Consider the following 20263-nt stretch of genomic DNA (forward strand, 5'->3'; position numbering starts at 1 on the left):
CCTTCTCTCGGCGGCTATGTAGGATGGCCGGCTATATTAAAATAATGCGTTAAAAACTCTTCCCCACCGCCGCGGGGCCTGCACAGGAGGCTAGTTTGTTGGTATGTTTGACTGAGGACCAGACCTGAACAGTGACATTCTCACTACATTCTGCAGAGGTTAAAATTACCACAGGTGTGAGATACAGGTGTAGAACCAGATGCCAAGAATTCTTGTCTGTGTTTTTCATCTTATGCCATGTTGATTTGATTATATGGATGACATCCTCCGGGAGCCCCAAAACTGATGCGCGCATGCGAATAAAAAAAAAAGTTTTGCAAAAAAAAAGTTCTTTTCATTATGAAATCTACGTGGTCATGAGGGTTGAGCAAATGGCACAGAATATGGTTTAGCGAATTATCTAGTCTTCAAATTCATTTCTTTACAATTTCGTCTTTTTTCGTTTGATTTTGGCATTCTACGACATTGGTATAGTTTTTATTAATTTTTTTGTAACTTATGGTATATTTTTGCTCATTTTTTTGCAACTGTTTTGTACAATTTACAGTATGGTTGAAAACTTCTTTTTTTTTTTTTGGAAACGGCCGAAAATTCATGCGCGCGCGGATGTCATCTATATAATCAAATCAACATGGCCTTACCGTATAGCCTTGTCTTAGACAGCACTCTTTTTTCCACAGTCGTTCAACAGGTGTCTTGGTATTTACGTCTAGGAAGTGGAGGAGGAAGGGTAAATAGTGGAACAGTTGTCTAAATTCCAGGGGAAATGCCTGTGCTTTATTACACACATCGTACCGGTACACTTACCAAACATTATACATATCTGTACATCAATTCCCAAGTGACCAAGTCCCAAAATTTTTCATCATTTCATTTCTTAGGGAACAAAGGAAAAGTGCCAGTGTGTCCCAAGATAATTAATCATTCCTTATCTCGCTAATCTGTACAGTACTCATCCCAGCTTCATGGTAATAAACAAGTATGGAAGCACACACAATGGTCTGTTGTTACACTAGAACAGGGTGGGGCACATCTTTCCATTTAGCCAGATATGACAGGGACTCGATGCTATGGGATCAACAATATTCTCGATAGGCATGCACGTCAGGTGAAATTATTAAAGAGTCTGAATAAGTACAGTCATAAAAAAAAAGTTAAAGAAAAATTTTGTAGCTGTAACATTTGAGAGAGATACAAAAAGGTTCTATGAGAAATAACAGGAAATGAAAGCTTGCATTACTGCCATGAAAAATTCAATAGGCTTTGCATCAATTAAGTCATAAACAGATTGTTAAGTCTCCCTGTTATTTGTCCTTAGTTTGTATGTTGGTCATTTCTGACACTTGCTTTTTGGTATTGCAACCCAGGCTACACCCCTATAATCCTCCTTGGTTTCTTCCCATATCAATATTTCATACCACATTTTTGTTCACTGTGACATTATTCTCATTATACTAATTACGTAGCATAATGTAGTCTATGCCAGCTGTCACTAATATTCCTGCATGCTAAGTATGCATGTGAACAATGCTAACAGGTAGTCACCTTCCTTCCAATTACCATTGTGAATATGATACAAATTTTAATTTGCAGTCAATTATGTTATTGCAAGCCATGATAACACATACAGCAATTGGAATTAATGCCCAACCAAACAAACAGAGCATCAGCAACTCCAAAGGTCTTCATATCCTTGACTTTCTAGAACAATCCATAGTTCCCTGAGGCAGGCTGTGGTAGGTATAGTACTGACTTCATCCCCTGACTATGCCCAAGCTATGTTAACATTAGCAGCCTTGTGTCAACCCTGGCTGGACTAGAAATGCAAAGACAAGAGGCACAGATGTGGGACTTTGTACATATAAGGACGCAGCAGTGTTCTTAGGGAATGTGTTTAGTAAGAACACGGTTATTGTGCGTGGTGACACGGGGTGAATCATTGTGTGCAGGTCTTGTTTTCTTTATTTAATACTTCAGTGATTGATTTTTGCTGTGTATATACATTGTATATCGGTCAGTACTCTTTGCTGCTTAAACTCTGCCTGTGCCATGCAAGTAAGAAGTGCTGTTGGTTGGATCTTGTCAGCAAAACTGGCAGTTTGCAGCATTCTACATTCATTGAATACTGATTCAGCCATATTTCCTGATGTTTGTACTTGGTTTAAGAATGAATACTGTAGTATGAACATGCAACTTAAAGGACAAATCTAATACTTTCAGTTTTGGGGCCTTTCCACCCAAAATCCTATTTGTAAATGGTGATTTATTGGTTTCTGCCAACCCCGCACATATTTGCGGTTATATCTGACCCGCTCGATGTTCCCCGGCTAGAGCCCGATTGTCCGCTAGGCGGCGCAGCGACTGTAGATTTGACGTCACCGTTTCCATTCTGCTACTAGCGAAAACAATCATGGCGGGCGCATCTGGACTGCATCGGCTGTGAAACCCTTCCGTTTTGAGCCACAGACAGACAGTAGTGGTGACTCTGACCCCGATCCAGGCGATGAGAACGTTTGGGAAGGAGGTGACGTGGAGACAGAGCGTTGGAGGTTGGACGATCGATGTAAATAAATTTGTCAAAGGGTTGAGTGAATTGCAACGTAAACAAACCGCGGTACCGACCTGTTAGAGACCGGCTCCTGCACGCCCTGCCAGATCAGATCCCAACGAAAAATCAGCAAAGTTCGGAGGTTTGCCGGGTGGAGAATCACATCGAAGTCAGGGTGGTTCTAATGCATGGGTGGTCTGGACCGACGTTCTTTTTGAACAGTGTCTGGCAGGTCGTGGCAACAAACACTCCCGTACAGAGGGCAATTCCAGGCAGTTTCCACAGCGGCACCAGTCCCGGTTCCCCAACCTCCAACGCTCTATCTCCACGTCACCTCCATCCCAAACGTTCTCATCGCCTGGATCGGGGTCAGAGTCACCACTACTGTCTGTCTGTGGCTCAAAACGGAAGGGTTTCACAGCCGATGCAGTCCAGATGCGCCCGCCATGATTGTTTTCGCTAGTAGCAGAATGGAAACGGTGACGTCAAATCTACAGTCGCTGCGCCGCCTAGCGGACAATCGGGCTCTAGCCGGGGAACATCGAGCGGGTCAGATATAACCGCAAATATGTGCGGGGTTGGCAGAAACCAATAAATCACCATTTACAAATAGGATTTTGGGTGGAAAGGCCCCAAAACTGAAAGTATTGGATTTGTCCTTTAAACCTTTGGACTCGACATTGGACTGCCACACTAGGAAGGTAGAAAGAACACTGTATTTTTCAGCATGTTTACTAACTATGATTTTGTGCTGCTACAGGTAACCTCTACTTTACAGAGCCAAGGAATCTCCACCACGACTCAAGAGCTCCAGGTATGTAGCTACTGAGTAATGAGAATTACCTGCAACCGAAGGACAGCTCAACGTTTGACCTTGTCAAGTTGAACGTGAAGAACTGAATCCAAGATGGCGGACTGGGAGACATTTTCCGAGCTTCAGGGAGGCAACAAAGTGCAGGAACTGGGAAGCAGGATCGAGGACAAGCAGCCAGCAGCCGAAGACGACACAACGGAGGGAGGAAAAGACATAGAAGAGGAGGAAATAGAGGAGGAAATTGAGGTGGAGGAAGAAGAGGAGTTTCCGGGGGAGCAGAGGGCTGAGGAGATATCGGTGTGTAACAATGTATATTGATAGTGTTGTAATGTAACAATGAATGTTGATAGTGTTGTATTCTTGCCGGTTCTAGTCCCTCCCTCGAGGGGGGCCGGCCACCTGTTCGAACACGTGCCTGCGTCATGCTCAAACAGGTGATCTATAGCTGTTTGAGGGAAGGGGCTCTAGAACCGGTTGGTTGGAAGTTGAATAAAATCAGTTGTGTTTAACATGAAAGTTCATCTGTGTTGGTAGTAATCATAGTAAAACGTTGAACTTTATTCCAACACACAATTATACAGGGATCAGATTTTCAGCGACCACTGTCGCCTTCATCAGGATAATTAATGGCCAATCACTTCTGAACATGATCTCGTGAGAGTTTACAAACACAGTTGTGTTGAAGTTTTCGTCATGATCAGACATGAGTTTCTTTCAGGTGGAGGCAGGGGAAGGGGAGGAGGAGGTGGTCCTGATGCTGGATGACACCTATGAGGATGACTTCGAGGAAGATGATGATGATGATGATGATGATGACAATGGCGAAGATGAGCAACCAGAGGCAGACCAAAAATCAAAACCTTTGTGTAAGACCTATTTTTTGTGTTGGCAAGTATGTACTGTAGTTCAACCTGCATTTAGATAGACTTTATTAAATTTAGTATCTGTGTAAGTTCTTATTCTGTGCTGTTGTATGTGGTCCAGTTGGAGAGGGGGACCAAGAATCAAGCAGAGCGGAAACAAGGAAGAGGAAATACAATCATTATGGCGATGATGATGATGATGACAGTGGTGACGACAAAGAGGATCATGTCGATGACAACAAATCAGACACGAGGAAAGATGAGACGCTGCCGAGAGTGGAGGATGTGCGGAACTTTGTGGAGACGTTGGTGGGCAATGCGGTGAAGAACCTGGAGGCAGAGGTGGCGGCGAGACACAGGCAGATACAGGAGAGTGGGGAGGGGCAGGAGCTGATGGCGGCTGGGGAGGAGGAGTCACAGGAAGAGAAGGGGGAAGAAGAGCAGGACTGGGTGGAGGAGGTGAACATGGAGGAGTCATCTAGTGAAGGTTAGTCAGCGTCAGCTAAAGTTAGAGCTCAAAATACTTGGTGCATATGCTGTGCATATACAAATTTGTAGCTGACTGCACCCAAATCTTTTTGTATACAGGTTTAGGTAAAGATATCAAATGTATAGTAGTATATAGTATAAAAACTACAAAACCATAATTGTAATACTAGTAATACTTTCCTTTAGACATGAAACATCAGTTTTTGCTGACATTCGACTTATTTTATCTTCTATGGTACACCCAAAAAAATTTTTGTGCACCCATTTTTGAGTGCACCAGTGCACCTATTCCCAAAATAAATTTCGAACCCCGTTTAGTCTTACATCTTAGCAATCAAATTTGGATTAATGTTATCAACATGGAAACATGTAATCTGTCAGCCTTGTAATGTAAGCATGTGCTACATTTCGTTTGGTATTGATATTGCTTAAGCAAAGAGAACATTCTCATCTTATCATGTATAATTGTTTTTTCACTGCCAATGTCTAGGCCTAACTCTACATGTATGATTGAATTACATTATGGCTTATAATAATACTGCAATTGATACAAGAGTATTTCACATTTTGCAGTTGTAATTCTGATAACTTATATAATTGTATGATCCAATGCATGTATATATTATTGTAAATTTCAACTGTGTATCTTATTGATTGTATTTGTATGTATACCTATATATTAATATGATTCTATTTTCTCTCAGGGTTGACCCTTGATAATAGTCTACGACTAGTTGGGCAACCCTGGCTGTACTAATTAAGCTGAACTAATTAAATAAATAAATTTTGCAGAAGAATCGTTCCCTGAGCTCTCCGTGGAACAGCCGCTGGACGGCCCGCGGCGCGATGCCCTGTTTGAGAAAGGCTTGCAGTACCAGAACCGCGGGCGGCTGGAGTACGCCCTGAAGTGCTACCTCGGCTGTCTGAAGGACCTGGACCAGACAGAAGGATTCAGCAAGCTGCCTCACTGTTTACATCAGGTGTGTGGGTCAGAGACAAAGGGCAGTATTGCAGGGGTCAGAGGGCAAAGTTGTAAGGACTAGAGGTCAGTATTGCAGGGGTCAGAGGGCAATGTTGCAAGGACTAGAGGTCAGTATTGCAGGGGTCAGAGGGCAATGTTGTAAGGGCAAAAGGTCAGTATTGCAGGGGTCAGAGGGCAAACTTGTAAGGACTAGAGGTCAGTATTGCAGGGGTCAGGGGGCACTGTTGCAAGGGGTAGAGGTCAGTATTGCAGGGGTCAGGGGGCAATGTCGTAATCTTGCAATGGTGGCTTTCATTTGAGGCATACATGCAAGCAAATTTCCAAATGTTTAAGCAGCAAAATAAAGTTTCAATTTTGCAGTCTTGATGGAAACTGCCTTACATTTGTGATTTGCTTAGCTTATTATACAAATCAAAAACTCAGATGCAGAAAGAAAGAGCACTGAAACATAGAAGCAAGGGGTTGGATGTTTGCAGTACAGCCTAGTCTCCACCAGGTATGTTGGAATGGGACAGAAATGGCTTAATTTCTGTAAGTTTTGACAAAACATGGGACTATGGTATACACAATATGCAATGGTGCATTCCATTTGTTCAAGACCAGATCTTTTTCCTTTCTTGTGTGAGCTTAAACTCTATAATTATGGATTCTATCAACACAGATGAGCATTCTCCAAGATTTTTTCCTATTCAATGTTTTGCTTCCTTCAAGTATTTCTGTCCTGTGTGTGGGTTGTGACACTGCACTGGGAGATATTACATCACACCCAGGGCAGCTCGAGGGTTTTTGCGAATTATCATCTTTGAACTTGATCTCCTTGGGTGTGGTTTCTTTACCTTATTTGGTTAAGACTCCTACTGAGTATAGGTACTAATGTAATGTAGATATGTGTAAATGATGAGGTGCTTGTTTCATTTGTTGCTTTTCTGATATGATTTCAGATAGCTGACACCTTCTACAGGAAGGAAGAATGTATCCTTTAACTGTGAGATAAGGCCACACCAATTTAATTTCTTGGTTAACGGATTTTTCTAGAAAAATAATGGAGCGGGCGGGCGAAAAAAAAATAAAAAAATAAAAACAGGCCTAGGCATCGTCATATGGCCCAAAATGGTACGATAGGAGCCATGAAGTCAACACACCAGGCTGGTTCAAAATTTAAACAATGAATTTTGAACTTTTAATGATACCATTGCATTGAAAGATGGAATAACTGTAACAACTAGGATGAAAAGGACTGTTTTCAACTGTTCAGGACAAAATATGAGCATTTTGCAGTTGATTCTGGATTTTTATTTTTATTTGCAAATCAGAAAAAAATGAAGCGGCAAATCCGTTAACCAAGAAATTGAATTGGTGTGGCCTAATGCTTCCATTTAACATGGATCCAGAACTCACAGTAGCTTGTCTTGGGAACTGTACAAGGTTGGATTGGCTCTAATTATGCTCCTCACAGTGTGCAAAAGATGGAAATTCATTATCTTTCATTTTAAGAAACCTCTTAAGTCAGTGCTAAAGGCCTAGGAAAAAAATGCTGTGTTTCTGATTTTGCTAAATAATGTTTCAGGGAGGTTGAAATTCAGATGCCTGATAAGCAAATTGTATGTCCTTGTCAATAATCCACACAAAAAAGGCTAGGATCAGCAGGTTTTTGCTAGGGTCGATCAGGAAACGGGAAACAACACTTTTCCATGAGGTCTAAGAGGTGTCGTCCAATCTAGGTGATAGAATGACTGAATTATCGAAAGAAATTCACCCAAAGATGACCTCCTTGACCCGATGTGCAGACGACAAGGCAGTGCAGTTTATCCAGGCAGAGAAGATGTACTATGAGAATGCCCTCATCGACACCAGCGAGCTGCAGAAAGCTCTCAGTATGTGGCACACTGTACTCAAGCCGTTCAAAGCATTTATGCAAGGAGATTTATTTATTTATTTCATCATAAAAATTAAAATGGCTGGGTTAAGCCCAGTCAGCTAGTAGAAGCTGCTTTCCAGTGGGGCCCAGCATACATGACATTTGCACAGGACAAGACATGATTACATTTAGTCAAACAAAAGGTGGACAACAGTCAAATAAAATCCAATGCATCAAAACAAAGGCATGTCCATAAATCAAGTCATCACAACATTCCAATGTAAAAATAATAAAGTCATTAAATTGGACAGGATGTCAGAGGTCACTAAATTTTATGATTTAGAAAAGGGAATGTCTCTTTTTAAACCTCCTTTGTTTATGTTATTATTCAGATAATAGATCTAGATGTGAAAGATCTTAATGATGCAGCCTGACAAATTCCAATCATTTGAGAGAGTCTAAAATGTTTCTTTATGCTCTTGAAGGAAAAATAAAATCGTGAACAAACCCCTTTATTGCTTGCTTACAAGTTCAAAGCACTTAACAGTGCGTAACAGTGGTTTGAAATGCTGTCATTGCTGAATATGATGATAAATGTGCCTTCATATACTTCTTTTCTGTCCATCATTTTTCTTTCTTTTCCCCAAGACGTCATCCTTTTACTGTCACCTTTTTCAACCTCAAAGTCTCAAGTTCTGTTCTCTCTGCCGTGTGGTGCTGTCTGGTGCAGTTCTCTTCTCAGCAACAAAATGGTAGGGAAGGTTGCAGTAACCGCTTGATTTGGCAGGGGGCATTCTTTACCTTCCGCTATCCTTTATGTCTCTTGCCAACCTGATGAAATTATTCACGTGTGTATTGTCATACTACAAGCCTCGAACTCATAGCTTAGCCTGGCACTGCACACCTGAAGTTTTACCACTTTAAAATTTAAACATTAATATATATACTTATTTCACAATTGGTACATAGTATGGCATCTTTTGCTATAAAACAATCATACTATGAGACAAATCTACCTTACAAATCTACCTTAGTATGTAGTATGGATGAGAATGTGCTTTTCCGGTCAAATTTCTTTCCACTAGTGTTTAATAAGCATTTCTTTTTAATGTGCTAACATGAACAATAGCCTGGGTTATAACATTTTAATAACACTTATTAATAACATTTATTACAAAATATTGTAGCCATGCTGGGCTAGTCTTCCAAGGCTCAAACACACTTAAAATGACATAATTACACAGCACAGAAAAAGTACAGTAAAACTACTCTAACTTAAAAGACTTACTAATATCACAAAATCAACAATAAACACAGACATCAACAGTAACAATTTAAAAAGTAGAGGTCGAGGGTTTAGGTGACACTGTTTGGACAATAGCTTTCTTGAAGCTGTACTTATGTATGTACTTATGTATGTACTTAAATGTTGAATCCATTGATAGAAATGAACTTGTTTGCCACACCCCACCCCACCCCAGGTAAACCAATGACAAGAGGACAGGGTGACATCGGCCCGCCTGATCCTAGAGTGCTCAGGGCTATGGAGTTTGAGAACTTGGCCAGGATGTGTGTCGAGCGGAAGAAGTGAGTTGACATTAATCTCCAAGCAGATTGGGTGGGGCATGGGGCCTGTATCCATTGGCTGTCACTATCCAACATTCGCCTCATGAAAATGGGATAGCAGCGCTAAAAATCCTGGCTATCCCTTTAATCAGCCACTCTATATCCTCTATAACCCCCTACCAATACCTCTGCTTGGAGAAATAATTAATATAAGTTGACATAATGATAAGGACACTTTTCCTACTAAAATGATAGCTTAATTGCACAACAATTGTACAGAATACAAGGTATGGCATCTACTATTACATATTAGTACATACACTTTCATAAGGCTGACCTAACTAATACGAGAGTGGGTGACTAGTGTGGGATGAGTAAGAACTTTTACAATCATTGGAGGAATTTCTTGAAATAGCCTTATACATTTTGCTACCACGAAGTACATACGACAGAATGCCATATTAAACCATACACACACGGAAAAAGTAACTATTCTTGGGAGCTTTCAAGAGACACTCTTCACCAACCTGGCATTTAAGAATGCTAGTTTGTCACTCAACAGTATAATGTATTATGTAAGTTTGTCCTTAGATTTCAAATTGCTGACTATCACTATCCTTGTGAGGAATGAAATAAAAGGAGTAGAAAAATAATCTAACTTTGTGTCTTAAAACACAGTAGGTCACACACATTTTGATAATGTCAGTTGCTACTTGATTATTTAACACCCCTCCGCTCCTGTCAACAGATGCAGCACTTTGAAGTGTTTGTTTAGATGATTTAACCATGATGATTTAATCAGCTTTGATGGTCAATTTGATTTCCATTTTTTTGTTTCAGGCCTCAGTTGGCACTGGAGTACTGTGGCAAGGTGGGTATCCTATTTCCTAGATTCTTAATAAGGTCACACCAAGTAATTTTTATGGATGACGTCCTCTGGAGACCCTAAATGTAATGCGAGAGCAAAAAAAAAAACATGAAGGCCCGAAAATAGCAAGAGGCCTAGATTTGGAATATACTAAAGGATGAGAAATGTTAGGACACATATTGAATGAGAGAACACAGTGTAACAACCAACAAGTCTTTTATTCATCATGAAAGCAGCAATAAATTAGTGGAACAGCAGTTGTCGTCCTGGCCCTTTTCTTTCCTTTCATCACATCTTCCTTTATCACACTGTTTTCTTGTCATTTTTCTGGAAACAGGCCAAAATCAATGCACATGCGGACGTCATCCATAAAAATTACTTGATGTGGCCTAGTAATATAAAGAAATAATTGTGGATTCATTCCTGAAGCAAACCAATATCTCTCACTACGCAGTCGTCCCTCAGTAGCCACATAGAATGTTTAGAATGTTTGTTCAGCCTGTGACAAGGTGAATAAAAGTCGGTAACATAGCTTGAGGAGTGAATCCACTCTACTTAATAGTTATACTGGATTCTTGCTAATGTTACACATAATATATTAGAGGAAGTCCAGTTTGTTGTCAGTCATGAAAATATAGAGTAAAGAAAACAATTCCTACACATTAATGTTTGCAGTGTCACACATGAACAAGATGTTTTTTTTTTTACTTCTTTAGGCCACACCAAGTAAATTTTATGGATGACGTCCGCACGCGCATTGATTTTGGCCTGTTCCTAGAAGAAAAAAACAAGAAATTCCGCTTCCTGTAACTATGACCAAAGAGTCACAACAGTGCCGCAAATTGTCAGATTGATGTGAAACCCGTAACGCCGAAAGCCTGTGCCTGGTTAAAAAATGGAAACAAAAATGAAAAAAAAAAATGGCACTGAAAAACATCCTGTCAATAGCTCCAAAACAGTGCTGTTTTTGGAACTATTAACAGACAGGACGGTCCTGTCAGCAGTGCAATATTTCTTATGTAGGCATCTTGTTTTTTAGGGCCCTTCTTGTTTTTTTTCGCCCTCTCGCATTAGATTTAGGGTCTCCAAAGGACGTCATCCATAAAATTTACTTGGTGTGGCCTTATCTCATGAACTTGATTACAAAATAACATTATCAGGTCTCAAACCACCAGCTTGAAGTTGTCACTATCACTATATTTGAGCTAGTTCTCAAAAGCATTTAACATCCATCAATGTACTGATTTAAAAAGCCCCGTGCAATAGCTGTAACAACAACCGTAGGACTACTACTACATGTATGTCATCAGGCAGAACTTGTCCTTTGCTCACTGAGGTCGTTAGAGCAACATTTGCCAAATTGTTTATCGGAAGTTTGATTAGTTTTTACCTCCCAGTGACACCACCCCGCTTCATTGACACAAGTAAAACCAGAATCACAGTGTCTGATTTCCTAGGTGACTGTTGTGTCACCCGTGTTCAGCTAATGACTCGATGTGGGAAATAAATTGTTATTAGTTGTTTTTCGCTGCACCTGAGCAGATTATTTCTATATCAAAAAGATTAAACTCACCCTGTAACACACAGGGGTACACTTACTCAAGTCAGCTGGCAGTGTGATGCCTCATCACAAAATAAGGGAGCTAGCTAGCTTCCAAAGAAGGGTGAACATACTCATCAACATTGCCTACCTGGCAGGCAACCCTGGCAAGTGTTTTGATGATATCCCCCAACTGTATCCCTGCAGCACTCTGTCTCTTCATTACTGCTTAACTGTACAAACAGTTTTAAGGAAACATGTTATAAAGGTTCTTTCAAACTCTACTCCCACTGTTTGTGCATCCTTGGAAAATGTACATTGTACAGTCTAAATGGAACTATTTTTCCTGCCTTTTAGCCAAATTGTAGTTTATAGAGTTTATCTACTGCTAATTTACAGCCGAAACAGTTGTTACTATTATTTAGCCACTCGGCAGATAGTACATGTAAATGATAGAAGCAGAAGTTGTTCTAACCTTTACATGTACTATCCATTTTGTCAAAATATTAATCTACTTCAACTCCAGCAAATACTTGTACATGTATGTGAAGCATTTCAGGACAAACCTGCTTCCTAAAACAACTTAAGAGTGTGAAAATGTCTCAAAGTTTGAGGTCTAAGAAATTCAATTTCCTTGACTAAAATCTTTCAACAATTTTGCTTGAGTAAAACCTTGACTGAAACAATTAATTCTACATTCAAAGAAATTGGATCACTGCACATCATCATTACTGTTAAGGTATCGGTATGTGATGTAGTAGATGTAGTAAACAAACCAAGTTAAACATTCGCAGTATCTTTTCCACCAGGATAATGTATTTCTGTCCCACTTCTGTTGTTGAATCCTCTGAGTGCCACAGAAAATCAGCCATTCTTTTCTAAATCTGCCACATGTGACCAGTTACGGCCGTGGTGTAAATGTGATTACTATGTGCCGTGATCACCGCCGCCCTTTTGTCCACGCTGCGCGCACATATGGTGGGACAATGACAACACCGAGTGACAAATGACTAGCCCCATTCCATCCAGGGCCACCGTGAAACCCGTCTGATTTCCTGTGTGACACCGGCGCGCTGCATGGGGTGGCTAATGACACCGGGAAGTGGTTTGATGTCATTTCTGGCACACAAAACGCAAGATTAAATCCATTCCCACCGCACATTCGGGTTGTATGTCAAAAGCTCGTTCGTCACCTTTGCGACGTTATGTCCGCATGATCAGGAAAACTGCACTCCCACTCAGGTAGGGTTATCAGTCAGCACCAACCTGTTGGACTGACAATCAACTTTAGGACATCTCGGGTTCGGCCCAGTCAAGTGTTACCGTTGGTTCTTCAACTTTTATTTAGAAGATTGGTCATTGCGTACTTTTTGAGAAGATTGGTCATTGCTGAAAGTGCACTGATATGTCAATTTTTTTGACAGGGCAGCAATTGTACTTAATGTTTTCTACAAGTTTGATATGCCATCTGAGCGAAGTTATTAAGAAGTAGTTTATATCTAGTATTACCATTGGTTCTTTCACTTTTTTTTTAGTGGAAAGATTGGTCATTGCTGAAAGTGTACTGATATGTCAAATTTTTGACAGGGCAGCAATTGTACTTAATGTTGTCTACATGTTTGATGTGCCAACAGTGTAAGGTTAAATAGTTTATATCTTTATATGCCATAAAGACAAGAAGAACAGAGTCAAGTATTACCATTGGTTCTTCAAATTTTTTCAGAGTGAGAAGATTGGTCATTGCTGAAAGTGCACTGTTATGTCAATTTTTGACAGGGCAGCAATTGTACGAAGTACAAAAATGTATCATCTATAAGTTTGATGTGCCAACAGTGTAAAGTTAAGTAGTTTAATATCTTTGTATGCAGTAAAGACAAGTAGAACAGAAGTCTGTAAACAGTCGTACTGTTTAAATGGACTATTATAATATGCATCCTGATTATCTTCATTTCCCATACTAGGAATTTTGGCAGACATTCTTTTAGTGATGATATTGAATAAGACTCTTGCCCTTATCAAAATCTTGGGTGTGTAACTAATGCCGCATAAAGACCATATATCAGACAAGTTTGCTAACTCTTTCTGGCACTTCTAAAACTTGTTGACTACTTCTAGAACTGACAGAAAAGTAACAAAATCAAAATTTGCCTGTATCAGAATTTGGGTTGTGTAACGAATGCTGAATAAAGACCATATATCAGACAAGTTTGCTAACTCTTTCTGGCACTTCTAAAACTTGTTGGCTTCTTCTAGAACTGACAGAAAAGTAACAAAATCAAAATTTGCCCTTATCAGAATTTGGGTTGTGTAACGAATGCTGAATAAAGACCATATATTAGACAAGTTTGCTAACTCTTTCTGGCACTTCTAAAACTTGTTGACTACTTCTAGAACTGACAGAAAAGTAACAAAATCAAAATTTGCCCTTATCAGAATTTGGGTTGGGTAACTAATGCTGTATAAAGACCATATATCAGACAAGTTTGCTAACTCTTTCTGGCACTTCTAAAACTTGTTGGCTTCTTCTAGAACTGACAGAAAAGTAACAAAATCAAAATTTGCCCTTATCAGAATTTGGGTTGTGTAACGAATGCTGAATAAAGACCATATATTAGACAAGTTTGCTAACTCTTTCTGGCACTTCTAAAACTTGTTGACTACTTCTAGAACTGACAGAAAAGTAACAAAATCAAAATTTGCCCTTAGGCCACACCAATTTAATTTCTTGGTTAACGGATTTTTCTAGAAAAATAATGGAGCGGGCGGGCGAAAAAAAAATAAAAATAAAAACAGGCCTATGCATCCAAAATGGCCCAAAATGGTATGATAGGAGCCATTAAGTCAACACAGTCCAGGCTGGTTCAAAATTTAAACAATGAATTTTGAACTTTTAATGGTAGCACTGCATTGAAAGATGGAATGACTGTAACAAGTAATAAGAAAAGGACTGTTTTCAACTGTTCAGGGCAAAATATGAGCATTTTGCAGTTGATTCTGAATTTTTATTTTTATTTGCAAATCAGAAAAAAATGAAGAGGCGAATCCGTTAACCAAGAAATTAAATTGGTGTGGCCTTATCAGAATTTGGGTTGGGTAACGAATGCTGTATAAAGACCATATATCAGACAAGTTTGCTAACTCTTTCTGGCACTTCTTAAACTTGTTGTTAAGGCTAAAGTAACAAAATCAAAACTTAAAGCGGAGACCAATTGTGCCCAACTAGTGATAAATGACGCTGCACCCTTCGGATTATGTCAGTGTTCACAAGTCGTGGTTTTGTCACAAAAAGGTGGACAATGCGCAGCAATCAGGCCGACGTGACATCAGCGCCGCTCCGGAGCCTGATTTCCTCAGCGACCAGCCCCCCTCCGTGTCCAGGGCTCCAAATTCATTTTTGGGAATACAGGTGCACTGGTGCACCCAACCTAAAAAACTGGGTGCACAAAATATTTTTTTGGGTGCACCATATAAGATAAAATAAGTAGTCTGAATATCAGCAAAAACTTACGCCAGCATATCTCTAAATGTTTAATGTCCAAAGAAAAGACTACTAATATAATAATGGTCTTATTATTTTTCTGACACTTAGATGTAAAGAATATGCTGTATACTACTAAACATTTAACATTTTACATCAACCTACGAAAATATTTAGGTGCACTGGTGCACCAACCGAAAAAAACTGGGTGCACAGCTCCAAATTTGGGTGCACTAAGGTGCACATGCACCCAGTTTTTGAGCGCTGATGTCTGCCTGATGAAAATATTTAGGTGCACCGGTGCACCAACCAAAAAAAAATTGGGTTCAAAGCTCCAAATCCAGTATTTTGAGCCCTGATGTCTGCTGGGGAGTTAATGGCACCATCTGTACGTGGTTTATAACCTGAAACACCTCCACTGCCGTGACAACCGTTCACCAGATTAGAGTTGCCCCGAGGATCACCTCCTCACCATAACTCCTGGTGCACCATGCCGAGGATTAGGTCAGGCCTGGGGAAAAAACTGTTGTGTTTCCTGTTTCAGTCCTGAAAAACTTAGGGGCGGTAGGGTAACATTTTTATTAGACTTTGGCAATCTCTTGTGATCCAACTTATACAATACAGTTTAAGAAAGTAACTTAAAAAAAAAAAATTATTAGACTTTAGCAATCTTTAGTGATCCAACTTGTTGAAATATAGTTAAAGTAACTTGCATGAGGACACATTTCCAATGTTAATGTTGGAAAACCGATTGGACAACGTTTTATCACTCAGGTGTCAGATCATGGAGCTAGAAAAGGTCGACCAGCTTAAAAAATTTATGTCCCTTGGTGGGATCCACCCAAAAAAAGACTATATATATAGGGTTAGCAGTTTTTTCTAGGGTCTGTCGTGAAACAGGAAACACAACATTTTTTTTCCTAAGCCTCAGCAGCACTAGGAGTGGGGAAAGGAAGCAAGATGAACAAATTTATGGGTCCTCTTTTGCAGAGTCCGAGCGCATCTTTCTGACACCTGAAATTTCTCACGTTTGTTGGTCTAAAAGAATGATTGCTCGTGGAAAAATTGGGAACATAGACGTTAACCTGGAGGCCACTAAATTTTTCCTTAGGTAGCCAGGACAACTTTGATGTTGTACAGCACCCTTAGATTGGTTAACAGGCCTCAAAATACTTTTTTCTGCACACCTGCATTGGTGCAGGTGACTTTGAAAACTACCTGTGCCAGACAAATTTTACCTGTACCACTCAGAATGTTGGAAGAGGTAACATTGAAAATTACCTGCACTAAACAAATTTTACCTGCAACACTCGAATTTAAGAAGTATGGATCATGCTAAAACTGTTCAGAAACCATTGCCATTATGTCTTTTATACTTCATAGGTGGTAACAGTCAATGCAGCAAATGAAGATCATTAATATACCTATAATTTAAAGTATCAACCAGTGCAGGTAGACATTGGAAATACCCACACAGTTCCAATTTTACCTGCACTAACCTGCACATGTAGGCAGTATTTCCAGCCCTGATAAAGGTTGATGTCCCCGTTACAACACTAAAACATCCTACAGCCCGCCGACAGCTGACATTTGTCCCCTGCCTCCAGGACCCAGGCTCCAGAATTAGATTTTTTTATTGATAGTTTTCAAGATGAATCATTTCATGTTTCGGACATCAAAACACGACATAAAAGTTGTGTTGGAAGGAAGAGCAGAGTTTTCAGCTTCTGGCATCACTCTACAACAGTACTGTATGTACTGTCCTTTTTTTACCATGTCTGACAGCACTGACAGAATGTTTTGCACCACTGTTATACTATAACTCACTGGATTTTGGGAGAGGAAAGGCGGTTAAGTGTTTGCTTATTCAACTGATGTAAAAGGATTGGAGATAATAATGACCAAACTGCATCTAAGCAGGTGTTAGAGTGGGAAAAGTTTTCTTACTGGCAAGCCAGAGAGGAATAGTACTTCTATTGGGGTGAAGAACTGTCAGAAAAACTATCCAGTTAGAAGACTACAAAATTTTCCACTCCATCTTCTATTTTGAGATAAGTTTTTTTTTCTGAACTTGTGGATCATGAACCCAAAGAACTCAAACACCAACATACCGGGAACGGCATTTTTCTACACTTGTTGATTAATTTAGCCTTCTATCAAACTATGAATTGTGACCTTAGTAGATGCTGAAATGTATACGAGGGAACAATACAACACAAGCCTTGTCTACATTTAACGTTACTAGAACAACCAAATCCCAGAGAGAAAAGCAGTGAAAATCATTACCAAACTCCCTTTATATTTTTTAATTGTTCTTAAGTTAGAGGACTTGTTTCTGATCATCAGAAAGAACTTATCCGCCCACATAGCAATTTTTCTCCACTTGCAGAGGCTGAAATTTATACATTAGGAACAGAGCAACAGAAGTGAAAACACCATGAAAATCGTCACCAAACTCCCTTAATTCTTCTTAAGTCGTAGGACTTATTTCTGACCTTGAACAAGAACATAACCACCGACATATTAATTTTTTTTTAACTCCACTAAGTCTTGTTGATTAGCCTTGAATGAGCCGGTGACGAATGATGACCTTCCTTTACTCCTGCGTCTGTCAGCCTGGCTGCAAACAATCCAGACTGATGGACAATTTTCATGCTAATCTCATTCCGCCACTGGCAGTAGATATCCTCATTTCATTTTAATTTCTGGAAATTTGATATATCTGGGGTGTTTGTGTGGGGAAATATGATTTAGCAGTGAGCAAACCACAAGTGCCTGAATCAAATTGAAAATGATTGTGCCATGCAGATTGGAAAATGGCAAATTATGTACCGGTGGAAAGTGTGGTGTCCGGCGGAGGAGGGTGTGTGGCCAGTTCTTTACCTCACCACAATGCGAAACGAAAGTTTCGTCAATATCGGCATCGATTTCGGATCATATTTTGTTTGAATCATACCGGGAAGGTTTGTCGGTGGCGCGTAACGCGTTTCGTTGCATCGAAAGAACCACTTCATTATAATGCTAACTTGCCTAACAAGATAACGGGAGGAAATCTAATTTATTTCTGTGCCGAGGCCCGGGAGGACGATCGACCAAGGAAGCAACACTAGCGCCGGGATTCAATTGAAGCTGTTAGGGCTAGATTGGAAAATAGCAAATTACATTCCGTGGGGACACATACTTGTGAAGTCAAGGAGAGGGTGTATGTAACTTTTATAACTAACACTCCTCAGGGCACGGGCGGGGACATATGAACTGCCGTCGCAGCGGTAATTCATCACGTGTGTCTGGATTCGGAGAAACTTTTTTTTTTTTTTATTATTTCAACATGTAATCACCAGACGTGGTGACGACACACTCAAGTTTTTTCAACTTATATTAATGCTGCCACCAACACAGGGGACAAATACATGACAGGACAATACTCATTTACACCTGAGCTAAGTGAGGAAAGTCGTGTAAAGTGCCTTTCCCAAGGGCACAAGATCGGTGGCATGTCAGGACTCGAACCCGGGACTCTTAGTTCCGAGTCGCGCACTCTGCCGCTACGCCACACGACCCCAGCCGAGAAACTTGCTGTGTGTGTCCCAGAGCACTGTCACGTACAGGGTTCTCACCAGGATTTTTTCACAGCATAGGGGTAAGGTACAGAAGGGCAACTTTCGCATTGAGCCAAGAAAATTTGAAACTTAAACCCCCTGAGACACTATTTCTCTTATTGAGGGACGGATTTTGAGAAGTGAAGGTTTTTCCTTCGCTATACCATCATTCTAAAGTAACTGTTATGTTTTCATTTTTTTAAGATTTATGAAGTTTCTCCCCCACAAAACACCCTATTCTGGTTGAAAGACAGCATATGGGTCCAAACTCATAGAATAGGGGGTCCAAATCACAGCATAGGGGGCCCCTATGCTCAAAAGGCCTGGTGAGAACACTGACGTACTTCCAAGGCTTCAAAATACTTCCTCCTGCTTACCTGCACAGGTGCAGATAAAATTGAAAATTACCTGCAGCAGACAAATTTTACCTCCACCTCTCAGAATACTTTTAGAAAGTATGGATCGTACTAAAAACTGTTCCAAAACCATCGCCATTATCTGTTTCATACTTTGTGGTGATAGTAATAGTGAATGCAGCAAATAAAATCCACATACACCTACATTTACATGTAAACCCAGTCCATTTCCTAGTGCGTCTGAGATACCTGCAACAGAATCTGTGTTTTGGTAAGAAAGTGGTTTTCCGCAATAAGGCAAAATTTGTACACAAATCTGTGTATGTATAGCAGATAATATAATAATTATACAGATTCTCAACACTCCATCTGATAACATGAAGAGATGAGGATGTACAGTCATGTATATAAATCAAACTCCCATTTTGCCTGACGACAGATAAATGGGTGTAATGTGCTGTTTAATGACTGTTTACATGTACGTTCTGCAGATGTAATTTTCCTGGGAGTTTTCAAGTGTAATAAGCAATAGAGGCATTAAGTTCAACCTCCAAGTTAAACCTCTATTTTGACATGTACCGTAGATAGGTTTGCGTCAAGTTTAATTATATATTTACTTTGTAGCAAAATTTTCAGCACTCACAAGATTTTATGACTTCGGTTGCTCCTTATGACCCAATACATACTAAAAATCAGACAATTGTCAGGGAGAATCTATGCTGTTTGTTTGTTTGTTTGTTTGTTTGCTTGTTTATGTATTTGTTGTTCTTTCAGGTGGAGAAGGCATACCAGGTAGTGCTTGGAGATCTGACAGCCTGTCTGTTTATGTGTTTGTTTATTTGTTTTGCTGAATAAGATTTACTTTGTTGTTCCTGTAGGCGGTGAAGGCGTACCAGGCCTCCCTGGGAGACGACCACCCTGCGACCACCCAGTGTCTGGACTATTTCACCGTCATCTACGCTGAAGCTGGCAGGAAAGAATATTCAGGTGAAGGCATTGCAAAGAAAGTAGCTCCGAAAATAATTTCTTCAGGTTGGTCTTGTCTTGTCTTGGGCCTTTGTTGTCTTGGCAGACAATCTACACCTTGAGTCGTTATCTGCGGGTCTGGCTGGGCAGTGCCTCTCGTGGTTGGTACAGGTTGGTGGAACATAGGATATTTGGATTTTCTTTCGATGTCTTTCAGAGACCTTCCTCAGAGCCTCTGAGGAAGATGTCTGATAAGCATCGAAAGGTAAGCAAGGCCACACCAATTTAATTTGTTGGTTCTCGGATTCGCCTCTTCGTTTTTTTCTGATTTGCAAA

At 40.1% G+C, this 20263-nt stretch overlaps 1 protein-coding gene across 2 annotated transcripts in view; it reads left to right on the forward strand.

Moving 5' to 3' along the window:
• The first annotated feature begins 3384 nt into the window (after positions 1–3384).
• Positions 3385–20263, forward strand: part of LOC109472264 (DNA ligase 1-like) — a 26482-nt gene continuing 9603 nt past the window's right edge. Inside the window, exons 1-9 of one of the 2 annotated variants that reach the window (XM_019771920.1) lie at positions 3385–3659; positions 4081–4228; positions 4347–4712; positions 5507–5694; positions 6638–6668; positions 7484–7570; positions 9036–9141; positions 9961–9991; positions 19840–19948. In XM_019771920.1, coding sequence (XP_019627479.1) covers positions 3456–3659; positions 4081–4228; positions 4347–4712; positions 5507–5694; positions 6638–6668; positions 7484–7570; positions 9036–9141; positions 9961–9991; positions 19840–19948 — 1270 coding nt within the window. In that variant the 5' untranslated portion in view covers positions 3385–3455. The remainder of the gene's footprint in view (positions 3660–4080; positions 4229–4346; positions 4713–5506; positions 5695–6637; positions 6669–7483; positions 7571–9035; positions 9142–9960; positions 9992–19839; positions 19949–20263) is intronic. The other variant, XM_019771921.1, reaches the window with a different exon arrangement.

The sequence above is a fragment of the Branchiostoma belcheri genome, unplaced genomic scaffold, assembly GCF_001625305.1.
Source record: "Branchiostoma belcheri isolate BF01 breed outbred unplaced genomic scaffold, Haploidv18h27 scaffold27, whole genome shotgun sequence".
NCBI lineage: Eukaryota > Metazoa > Chordata > Leptocardii > Amphioxiformes > Branchiostomatidae > Branchiostoma > Branchiostoma belcheri.